Genomic DNA, 12,327 nt, shown 5'->3' on the forward strand with positions numbered 1-12,327 from the left:
CATTTCTAGCAGGTTCCCAAATGTTGCTAATGCTGTTGGTACAAGGATCATATTTGAAAACCACTGTTTTAAAAACTCTATATTTGAAATTGTTAGAATTCTGTGCATTTTTCTAAAGTCATATTTTTTGAGAGAGGAAAGGGGCCAAATTAAAAATTTTAAGATTTAATTTGGTCATGCTCAGTGGCTCACACCTGTAATCCCAACACTTTAGGAGTCCAGGGTGGGTGATCGTTTGAGTCCAGGAGTTCGAGACTAGCCTAGGCAACATGGTGAAACTCCTTCTCTACAAAAAAAATACAAAAACTAGTCGGGCGTGGTGATGTGTGCCTGTAGCCCCAGCTACTTGGGAGGCTGAAGTGGGAGAATCACCTGAGCCCAGGAGGTCAAGGCTGCAGTGAGTAAGCTAAGATCTCGCCACCACACCCCAGCCAGGGCAACAGGAATGAGACCCTGTCTGAAAAACAAAAACAAAAACAAAACAAAAAAATTATGTTATGGAAAACTGCTAGTGTAATTCATTTTAAGTTCCCTATTTTTACCTTGCCTTGTTGAAGTTGCTAGTTGACATTGTTTTGATTAAGCATTCAAACTATAATTTTTAAAATTAAACTTTATTCTCAGTAGTTCTTACAAGGAATGAAAGTATATCATTTGCATCTAATACAATTATAAAAATATGCATAGGCTTTCTTTTATGAAGTTACTTTTACCAGTGCCTTTTCTTTGGCCCATTTTAAACACTTTGATAATTTATATTATTATGGAGTAAAATGAACCATGCTGGTTCAAATGAATAGAATGTTTTACTCACTAGTTGGAATGGTCAGAAAATATTTAAAAGGTTTTAACAACATAGATCTAGGAAAGTGAGATAAAACAGTATTATAGGGGCATAAGTATAGGGAAACAACTTTGTCATGGTACTCTGGTCACCTTGCATGTATCCATGTAGGCAAAGACTTGGACCTCAGGACTGCAGCTTATCCGTGGCTTGACACACCTTGTGATTCTCCTGGAATATGAGAGAGTGAGAGGCCTCTAAGGAGCTGCTATGAGGTCATCTCCCAATTTCCCACTCACCTCTCTATTTCCCCTACAAGTGTGTCATGAGACAGTTTCTCTTCACTTCCCTGGTTGTGATTAGGTATTAGACTTTTGACCCCATCCCACACCCTTAGAATAGAGCTACAGAATAGAAAACTGCTTAGCCATAGTTTTCACTGGGCCAGCCCCTTTTTTGTGTTACCATTTTTGATGTGCGGGACAAGGATCCAGGCAGTTTACTCTTTGGCTAATCTTCTTTTCACTCTGTAAGTAATAAACTATCTAAATCTAATAAGCCATCTATATTTTAAAATGGCTCATATGTCTCTTTACTGATAGAATTAGTGAGGCTTTGGCCTGGCTTTGGTAGGTATTTGTTCCCTGGACAGTAAGCAAACTTCCTTCCTTTTTTGGTATGCATGGAAAGGCATTTCATGGATATAGTTGGCAATAACCAAGCTTTTTAAAGGTTGATGAACAGTAAAAATAAATAACGTCTACCAATTACTGAGTGCTTACATACCAGCACATAGAAAGGCATATTTACAACTGCTTTTTATACAATTTTGTCTGTTTTTTTTACAAATGAGAAAACTGAAACTTTTGACTGAATTTCCCAAGGTCACATAATACAGACCATTGTATTGTAACCCGGGAAGCCTGGTACCAAAGCCCAGTCTCTTAAAACTATACTGCATATCATACAAATATATGCATGTGTGTATATTTATGTGTTGTGTGTGTACATACATGTATGTGTGTATTTATAGACCTATGTTGTGTCATGCATGCATGTCATATGTTGATGGTGTACCAGTTTTGAATTGGGTACACAAAAATTAGGTTAACAATATAGGATCTATCACTATGTGATTCCTAATTATATTAAAAATGAATCTAGTCAATACTTCATAACCTTGATTTGAGAATCAACAATTCTGTGATACTTGTGTTGCCCAGGGTATCAGAGAAGACAGAGTGGATTTCTTATCTAATAGTGAGAGATAGTGCAACATAGAAAGTTGACTACCTCTCAAGGGACAACTCGAAGAATTTACTAGTAATAACTCATATTTATTAAGAGCCTACTAAGTGATAGGCCCTATTCTGAGCCCTTTTTATGTATAAACTCATTTAATCCTCAAAACAACCCTATATTATAATTGTTATTCCTGTTGTTGTTGAGTAACCTTCATTCCTTGGTTTTTCATGTGATAACTCAGACCTCCTTTTTTCCCAGACTCAGTACCTCGGTTCCATTACCTGTAAGACATGATTTGAATTTCTGCTCTTCATCAGGTGTTACAGTCTGTTTAGATCCCTGTCAAAGGATGATACCCAAAATCTGTAGTACAGATATGGACTGACATTTGCAGAGCAAAGCAAAAATTTCTCCTCTGTAGTTCTGTATATTATAGTTCTGTTAATGCAGCTTAAACCCACATAAGTTTATGGTGTTAAAATAGTACTGCAATTACAATCCCTAAACCTGTTAAACACGTTCTACAGATGCGTCTTTTCTCTCTTATTCTATACTTGGGTAGTTGGTTTGGAATCTGCTATAGAATTTTTAAATTTATCCCTTTTAAATTTCTTCTTGTTAGATATCAAGTCTTTCGGGATCCTTATTGTGTTAGTCAATGCTTTTGCTGTCCTTTGCAGCTTCATGTCATCTTCAAAGTTCAGGACATAAAATATCTTCATCTTGGCCTTACAGAATACCACTAGAAGCATCCCTCTAGGCCTCATTCCATTAAGTGGTATACTCTGGGGGGTATTTGTTCCACTAGTTGCTGATTTAGCTAACTGAACTAGCTTATATATTTTTTTAGTTTTGTTCTTTGAAAAATCATGAAGGGCATTATAAAATTATTTACTAATATCTAGTTAAATATCAAGTCTACTTTTCTGATCTACAAGTCTTCTAAATACATTTTTAAAAAGAAACAAACCTAGTCTGTAACATGTCTTATTATTTTTAGCTCATATATCCTAATCCTAAAGATCTCTACATCTTCTTATCGGTATTCACAAGTCAAATCTTTAATAATTTGTTTTAGAATGTTATCTGAAATTAACAGAAATCTTACCATATTGTAGAATTTACTGTCTTATTTTTGAAAATAGTCTTCAGTCCTGTGGCACTGGTAATGATTCAAGAATCTCATTTGCAGGCTCTTTTAAATATCTTGAAACATAATTGTTTAGTCTGAGAGAGAGATGAATTTACAAAGTGACTAGGTCTCCTTTTTCAGTCCCTTCTCTTATTTTTTGCATACATTTTCCTTTTCTGTTGTTCATCCTTCACTTTTTAGTCTACCATTCTTGTTAAATCAGAAAATGAGAGTTGAAGGGGGTATGTTTTACAGAGCAACACATATAATTGAATTAATTGCATGTAAAGGAATATAGTAAATAAATGCTTATAGACATCCAGGTAAAGTTAATTTTTGATCTTGAGTTTTGAGAATTTGAATTGGAGGAAAGGAAGATCAGAGGAGAAAGGTTATAGACAAAATCTAACGTGTGGTAGTAAGAAAATATTTGGGAGATAGCAAGTTTTATATAGAGCTATAGTCATTACATGAGCATCATAAGAGTAAAAGGTCATTGTGGGAAAGAATGGGAATTAGTGAAAGTGGGGATATTGGGAAGTGGCAATTTAGTACAGTGAGACGTAAGTACTATATTCTTAACACCTCAAGCTGTATATTTTGTAGAACTTTATACTTTAGAGAATCACTTTCAGGTAAACTTCTGAGATAAGTGGGGTATTCTTATTTTATGAATGAAACAATTAATACTTAGATTAAGAAAGGCTGGTACTTATTATTCCACCTAATAATATAATTTAAGATTCAGGTGGGACTAAAACTCATTACCTTATATTTCCAAAGTCTGTGTTCTTCACTGATATGTTTTATCTCTATCACCTCACTGCTACCATAGTACTACTGTAGTACAATATCACTTACAGTTTATCATGTTTTTATGTACATTGTCTGATTTGATCCTCAAAAACCTCAGCTAGATTAATACCTGAATAATAAAGCACAGGTATTATTATGATCTCATTCTGCAAATAAGGAAAACAAAGATTGAGAAGGTAAAGTTAACGAGGACTGCTTTCTTAACCCCATTACCTATTTTTTCTATCTACTTGCCTTTCCTGTTATTCATTCTTCACTTTTAAGTCTAGATTTTAACTTTTTCATAAAACTGAGGCTAAAAGAAGTTACATAGGTTAAAAAGATCAACACTGGAATAACTAACAGAACGTGTACAGATCTAAACTTATGCCTTCTGATTGCCATCTACTTACTAGTATGTATTATGTTCTGGAAAAAAAGTACCTACTGGAAGACCCAGAAGCTTCTTGGGACTTGTTTATACCATGACTGCAATAACATTTGAGAATTTTTCTAGTAGATAGGTGTGAGATTATTTGCAGAGATCAGCAGTGGAGGCTGTTATCAGCTGGAAAGTGGCCATATTAACATAATTTATTAACTGACTTAAAATTCATTGTGAAATAAGTATGAAACAATTACGTACTTGACAAAGATAAAAATTTCAAGAGTTAGATTTTTTCCACTTAAAAATGTATAAGAATGAAGTGCTATACTCTCTCAATAGTGTTCAAAATGTTTGAATTGATAGAATTGATGGTTTTAAGATGGAAACCAAATGTACTTTTTCGTTATTGCCATAACTTGTGATTGAAATGTGAGTGAGACAGGAAGGAAATAGCTTATATTGTATACATGACCTGTATTCCTTTTGTCTACTCTAAGCTGTTGCTACAATCCATTCTGAAATATCCATGTATTAATTCTTAAGGTTACTGTAACAAATTACACAAACTCAGTTGCTTAAAACAAAACAAATGTATTCTCTCACAGTTTTGGAGGCCAGAAGTCTGAAATTTGTGTCAGTGGGCTAAAATTAAGGTGGCAGGACCATGCTCCTTCCAGAAGCTCTACGGGAGAATCTGTTCTTGGCTCTTCTAGCTTCTGGTGACTGCCAGCATTCCTTGGTTGGTGGCTGCAGCACTCTAGTCTCTGCCTCTTTAGTCACATGACCTCCTCTTCTGTCTGTGTCACGTCTCCTTCTGCCTTCTTATAAGGTACATGTTGATTGCATTTTGGGCCCACTTGGATAATCCAGGATCATGTCCCCATCTCAAAATTGTTAATCCTTTCCAAAGTCCCTTTTTGCCATATAAAGTAATATTCACAGATTCCAGGGATAGGGATGTGAATGTCATCTGGGGAGCCATTATTCTGCCTACCATAGTCTTTATTGTCTCTCCACTTTCTTTTCTTTCTCATCCCTTTTCTTCCCTGCTATTTTTATTCTTTTTCATCTTCCAGAAGCACAGAGTGGCAAGTAGATGGTGTGGGCATGATCTGAATTAATGATCAAGAGTTGAGGCCGGGTGCAGTGGCTCATGCCTGTAATCCCAGCACTTTGAGAAGCGGAAGCAGGTGGATCACTTGAGGTTGGGAGTTTGAGACCAGCCTGGCCAACATGGTGAAACCTTGTCTCTACTAAAAATATAAAAATTAGCCAGGCATGTTAGCAGGTGCCTGTAATCCCAGCTACTTGGAAGGCTAAGCAGGAGAATCACTTGTAGCTGGGAGGCAGAGGTTGCAGTGAGCCAAGATCATGCCCCTGGACTCCAGCCTGGGCGACAGAGTGAGATTCCATCAAAAAAAAAAAAAAAAAAAAAAGAGTTGAGTGGGTATGGTATATATAGATCAGTAAGTAAGCCTTATTGCCCTCATGGGACTTTGGATTCTGTTCATAATTAATTAAATTAATTGGTGGTAATGGTACCTTCATTAAATTCAGCACCCTCTGTCAAAGCAATTATTGAAATTTTGGGTAAAGTATGTTAATATGAAATTTCTGCCCAATTAAAGCATCTGTTGGTTGGCAAATAGTGTTGTTTGTTCTACATATAATTTTACTTTAAGGAAGTTTTTTCCCTCATATTTTCATTTTATTTCAGTGATAGCTCAGACTTGAATTTAATGCAAGGGAAACAAAATGAAAAAGTTGGTAAAGTTTTGATCCAAAAGTCCATTGTCAGAGATTTTTTTGGTTTGGGGCATCTCATGTAACCTTTTGGGCTTCCATTTCCTAATATCTATAATAAATAAGTTGAATGATGTGATTGTTAAATCTCTTCTAACTCTGAAAGCTTCTAGTTCTAGTATTTACTATGAAGTATTTAAAAACCAATGAACAGACAAATAAATTACAAATCTGATTATTCTGTACTATTTGAAAAGCAGTGTTTTTGACAAGTTTACTTTGAAATAACTGTCTATGCTTTTTTATTTTTCCGTAGATGGACCACACATCCCCGACCTACATGCTTGCTAACTTAACCCACTTGCATTCTGAACAACTTCTGCAGGGCTTGAATCTTCTTCGCCAACATCACGAACTCTGTGACATCATTCTTCGAGTAGGTGATGTTAAAATTCATGCTCACAAAGTGGTACTTGCCAGCGTCAGCCCGTATTTCAAAGCTATGTTCACTGGAAACCTTTCTGAAAAAGAGAACAGTGAGGTTGAGTTTCAATGCATTGATGAAACTGCTCTCCAGGCCATTGTGGAGTATGCCTATACAGGGACTGTTTTTATTTCTCAGGACACAGTTGAATCTCTCCTGCCAGCAGCAAACCTACTCCAGATAAAACTTGTCCTGAAAGAATGTTGTGCATTTCTTGAAAGCCAACTTGATCCTGGTAATTGTATTGGAATTTCTCGTTTTGCAGAAACGTATGGTTGCCGTGACCTTTATTTGGCAGCCACTAAATACATATGCCAGAATTTTGAAGCTGTTTGCCAGACTGAAGAGTTTTTTGAGCTTACACATGCTGACTTGGATGAAATTGTTTCCAATGACTGTTTGAATGTAGCTACCGAAGAGACTGTTTTTTATGCATTAGAGTCTTGGATCAAGTATGATGTACAAGAACGCCAGAAATACTTAGCACAGTTACTAAACAGTGTACGATTACCATTGTTGAGTGTTAAGTTTCTCACTAGACTATATGAAGCAAATCATCTTATTCGTGATGATCGCACTTGTAAACATCTTTTGAACGAAGCCCTAAAGTACCACTTTATGCCTGAACATAGACTCTCTCATCAGACAGTCTTGATGACACGACCTCGCTGTGCTCCCAAAGTACTTTGTGCAGTAGGAGGGAAATCTGGACTCTTTGCCTGTTTGGATAGGTAAATAGAAGGCTTTCCTAAATGAATGATGCTAATTGATTTTATGCTTTTTAAATGTGCAGATTTTCTATATTTTAAAAATAGTTTGATTTTCCTTTTTACTTTTCTTTGCTTCTTTTTAGTTTTTTTCTTCTTCCTAAAATACTTACGTGATTGTTTTTATTATATCGTCATTCATTCTCTACAATACTCTCAATTATAAACCATCTCCCCAAGTGCACACTTTATCCACCTGGTTACTCACAAACTTTTATTCCATTTTCTGTCTTTCTTTTTTTTTTTCTTTCTGGAACCATTTACATGTTTATTTGAGTCAGACCACATCAGAAGAGATTTATTATTGTCAATTATATCAGAAGATAGCAAAGAAGAGAACTAGGAATCTGTGGTGAGGGAACTGGGGACAGGAATGGGTTTGAATGAAAACAGTTCACCAGAAGTGCTACCAAAGAAATGAGAAAAAATAGGATACTGATATAAATTATGTACTTGGAGTGTAATTTGTTTTCTTCAGTGTATTTTTAAAAGACAGCATTAAGAAGTATGTTTTTTCCCCCCAGTAACTGAGATTAGGAATTGTCAGACTTTTTCTATAAAAGACCAAACAGTAAATATTTTAGACTTTGTGAGCCATGTAATCTTTGTGGCATCTACTTAACTCTGCCATTGTAGTGTGAGAGCAGCCATAGATAATACATAAGTGCATGAACATGGATGTGTTCCAATAAAACTTTATTTATAAAAATAGCTAGTGGGCTAAATTTGGCCCATGGTGATAGCTTGCCAACCCTTAATTTGGTGCATTATACTAGTAACTTTTATACATTGAAAATATAGCTTGAAGTTATTTTTGCTTTTTCTTAGATAGGATTGCTTCATGAAAACTTTTGTGTTTAATACATATTTTTTAAAACTGTGGATTTCTGACCATTTCCAAAAATTTGGTAGATTGCTTTTCCCTTTCCAATGTTAGGAAACTTGACGTTTCATCAATGGCAACTGATAAATTCTGCATCTTTAAAAAAGTCTCAAAATATCTGTAATCCCAGCACTTTCGGAGGCCAACACAGGAGGATCACTTGAGACTGGAGTTTGAGACAAGCCTGGGCAATATAACGAGATCCTGTCCCTACAAAAAATTTAAAATATTATCTGGGAGTGGTGTTGCACTCCTGTAGTCCCAGCTACTCAGGAGGCTGAGGCAGGAGTATTGCTTAGGCCCAGGAGTTTGAAGTTGCAGTGAGCTATGAATGCACCATTGCACACTAACCTGGGTGACAGAATGAGACCCTGTCTTGAAAAAAAAAAAAAGTCCGATAATACATTTTATTCATTTATTTATTTATTTTATTTATTTTTAATTTTTTATTTTTTGAGACAGAGTTTGGCTTTTGTTGCCCAGGCTGGAATGCAGTGGTGCAATCTCAGCTCACTGCAACCTCCGCCTCCCAGGTTCAAGTGATTTTCCTGCCTCAGCCTCCCAAGTAGCTGAGATTACAGGCATGTGCCACCATGCCCAGCTAATTTTGTATTTTTAGTAGAAACGGGGTTTCACCATGTTGGTCAGGCCAATCTCAAACTCCTGACCTCAGGTGATCCACCCGCCTTGGCCTCCCAAAGTGCTGGGATTACAGGCAAAAGCCACTGCACCTAGCCTCATAATACATTTTAACTGTAACCTAAAACTAGTATTGTTGAGACTGGGCTACACATAGAACATTAGTTATGTTAGCTACACGAATTGATTGTTTAACTCTTATTCTGAAATGCACTGGTTACTGGCATGAAGTAAATTATATTAGTAAATATTATGACAAAAATTTTCGAATATGTATTTATAGTGTAAAAATTTTTGAGCAGTTGCCTCTTATTTTCTCAACTATTAAAAAAACAAATTATTGAAGAATAATAAGACCTGTTCATATCTTTAGACATAGTAATCTTTTATCATAGAATCTATCATAATAAAATTTTAAAAATTAAAAGTATTATTTGCATAGAGCTGTTTATTGCAGCATTATTATAACTCTGGAAAAATTAAAACCAACCTGAATGATCATTCACTTTAACTCTACAAAAGATATTAAACACCTGTGCATCAGATACACTGCTAGATAATTGACCTTCAACAGGTTCATCATTTAGTAAAGGAGACATGTAGAAAATAATACATAATGTTTATGCAACGATCAAGATAATTTTATAGAAACATTAAAGAGAACCATTTATCCCATCTGGGGGATTTAGGGAAGAGAAATTGTAGAGAACTTCATGTACAAGTTGAGTGTTGAATGCTAAGCAAGAATCAAGCAGAGAAAGAAGAAAGGTCACGAGGAATGTACAAAGACACAATGGCATGATACATTATGGGATATTCAGGAAACTAAAGGCTGATTGGTATTCAGAAGTAAAGGGTTCTAACCAAGAAGTGTCAAGCAGTGGTCTTTGAACTAAGTCAAAGAAGTTATTGTATGCCATGATTTAAAAAAAAAAAAAAAGACTTTTATGTGTGTTGCAAAACCATTCTAAGGTGGTTAGTGAAATTATCAGATTTGTATCATTCTGGCTGTATTATGGGAAAAATTGAGAGGCCAGGATTAATATCAGATTGATTAAATAAGATGTTATTGTAGAACCTCTTATCTAATATAGGCAAGAGATGATGAGATCCTAAATTAGGGTAGAAGTAGTAAAGATAGAGAATGGGGCATTCATTTTAAAAAATGTTTTAACAGAGTAAATTGACAGGATTTGGTGTTTGAATGGATATGAGGGAGGGATGATGAGGAAGAGGGAGGAATCCAAGATGAATGAGTTCTTTTGATTAGATGATTACATGGGTGGTTCATATATGCAGAGAGAGAGAGAATATGGGAGGAGAAGCCACTTTCAGGGGAAGAGTTTTGGACACATTGAGTTTGAAGTGCCTATGAAATATCCAGGTAAAGGATATTCTATGGTAGCTGGATATGAGTGCACAGCTCAAAGAAGAGCTCAGGGCTGGAAATTTGAAGGTCATCAGCATATAGTATAGTTTAGAGGTATTAATTAAAACTATGAAGTCTTTGATGGAGTTATTGACAGTTTAAATGTTCCTCTTTTTGCCTGGTGAGAAAATATAGAGAGGAAAAAGGATTGATTGTGAATGAAAATCTGGGAAACATTAATATTTAAGATGAGGACAGCAGGAACAATTTTAGCGGTAGGAGAACCAAGTGAATAGAGTCATAAAAGCCAAGGAATTTGTGTGTCAAGATGGAAGGAATGTGATCAGCTATGTAAAATGCACTGGAAAGATCCAGAAAGATAAAAATGGAAAAGTGGCTCTTAAACTTGGCATTATGGAGAACATAATGACTTTTGGTGGGTAATTTCTTTTTCTTTTTTTTTTTTTTTTTTGAGACAGAGTTTTGCTGTTGTTGCCCAGGCTGGAGTGCAGTGGCGCAATCTCGGCTCACCGCAATCTCCGCCTCCCAGGTTCAAGCAATTCTCTTGCCTCAGCCTCCCGAGTAGCTGGGATTACAGGCATGCACCACCACGCCCAGCTAATTTTGTATTTTTAGTAGAGACAGGGTTTCTCCATGCTGAGGCTGGTCTCGAACTCCTGACCTCAGGTGATCTGCCCGCCTCAGCCTTCCAAAGTGCTGGGATTACAGTCGTGAGCCACCGTGCCCGGCCTTGGTGGGTAATTTCAAGCAGAGTTGTAGAAATGCTGTAGATACATTACAGTGGGCCTAGAAGTGAATACAAAGTAAGGAAATAAACTGAATGAAGACTTTTCTTTTAAGAATCTTGCTAGAGATAGGAAGGAGAGAGTTAAGGCAGTAACTGATAGCATCAGGGGAAGTTTTGTTTGGTTTTATTTTGTTCTTGAAGAGAGAGACATGAGTTTTTTTTGTTTATTTGGAGACGGCGTCTCGCTCTGTCACCCAGGTGTGTCACTTTGTTGCCCAGGCTGGAATGTAGTGGCATGATCTCAACTCACAGCAACCTCTGCCTCCTGAGTTTGAGCAATTCTCCTGCCTCAGCCTCCTGAGTACCTGGGATTACAGGCATATGCCACCACACCCGGCTAATTTTTGTATTTTTGGTAGAAACAGGGTTTCACCATGTTGGTCAGGCTGGTCTTGAACTCCAGACCTTGTGATCCACCCGCCTCAGCCTCCCAAGTATTTTTATAATTAGATGAATAAAGAGATAAGTAAAGAGGGATAGGGTAAAGATATAAGATAGATGAATGCTTATTGATGAAGCAAGATCTTAGAGGAAATAGAAGAGATTGATATCAAAAGCAATGATAGAAAGTTGTGAATAGGAGAAAGAGAGACTCTTTATGCCTCAAGACAATTGAGGTTTACTTGCTGGGGGAGGGTTGAAAGCAAGGGTTTAAAACAGCACTTGTCCAATGGCTTTAGTTTTTTTCTTTAATTAAGAGAGGAGGCCTGCTAGAGAAGAAAGTGGGGATTGGGTAGGTAACTTACGAAAATTGGGGAAGCTCTGAGAACTGTATTGTTTCTACTTATACATAAGGAGTCATAAGGATGGCAATACATTAAAAGCATTTTTTGAATAGTTGTGCAAATATGTTAAATGTTGAATGGACATTCAGCCACATCACTCATCTCAACACTATAAACCACAGGTCTAATTCAAGAATGAAACTCTTATTACAACTGATTATTATTGCCCTCTGCTATAGTTTAAATGTGTCCCTCCAAAATTCATGTGTTGGAAACTTAATTGCTGTTGGAACAGTGTTAAGAGATGGGGCCTTTAAGGGGTGATTAGGCCATGAGGGCTCTGCTCTCATGAAGGGATTAATGCCATTATTGTGGGAGTAGGTTAGTTATCTCAGGAGTGGGCTCCTGGTAATAAGATAAGTCCTGCTTCCATTTTCTCTTTGTCTCACATACGTACTTGCTTGCACTTCATGTGATGTCTTCCATCATGGGATGACCCTTTCCAGATGCAGGCATCATGCTCTTGGACTTTACAGCCCCCAAAACTGAAAGCCAAATAAACTTC

The 12,327-nt window shown here is 36.5% G+C and overlaps 1 protein-coding gene across 5 annotated transcripts in view; it reads left to right on the forward strand.

Annotated features, from left to right (window-relative positions):
- The window catches only part of KLHL28 (kelch like family member 28), a 117,142-nt gene that overhangs the window by 89,125 nt on the left and 15,690 nt on the right, over positions 1-12,327 (forward strand). For all 5 annotated transcript variants that reach the window (XM_055361870.2, XM_063697676.1, XM_019010105.3 and 2 more), the window contains one exon: positions 6,404-7,302. In XM_055361870.2, the coding sequence (XP_055217845.1) occupies positions 6,404-7,302 (899 nt within the window). The remainder of the gene's footprint in view (positions 1-6,403; positions 7,303-12,327) is intronic.

Source organism: Gorilla gorilla, chromosome 15, assembly GCF_029281585.2.
Source record: "Gorilla gorilla gorilla isolate KB3781 chromosome 15, NHGRI_mGorGor1-v2.1_pri, whole genome shotgun sequence".
NCBI lineage: Eukaryota > Metazoa > Chordata > Mammalia > Primates > Hominidae > Gorilla > Gorilla gorilla.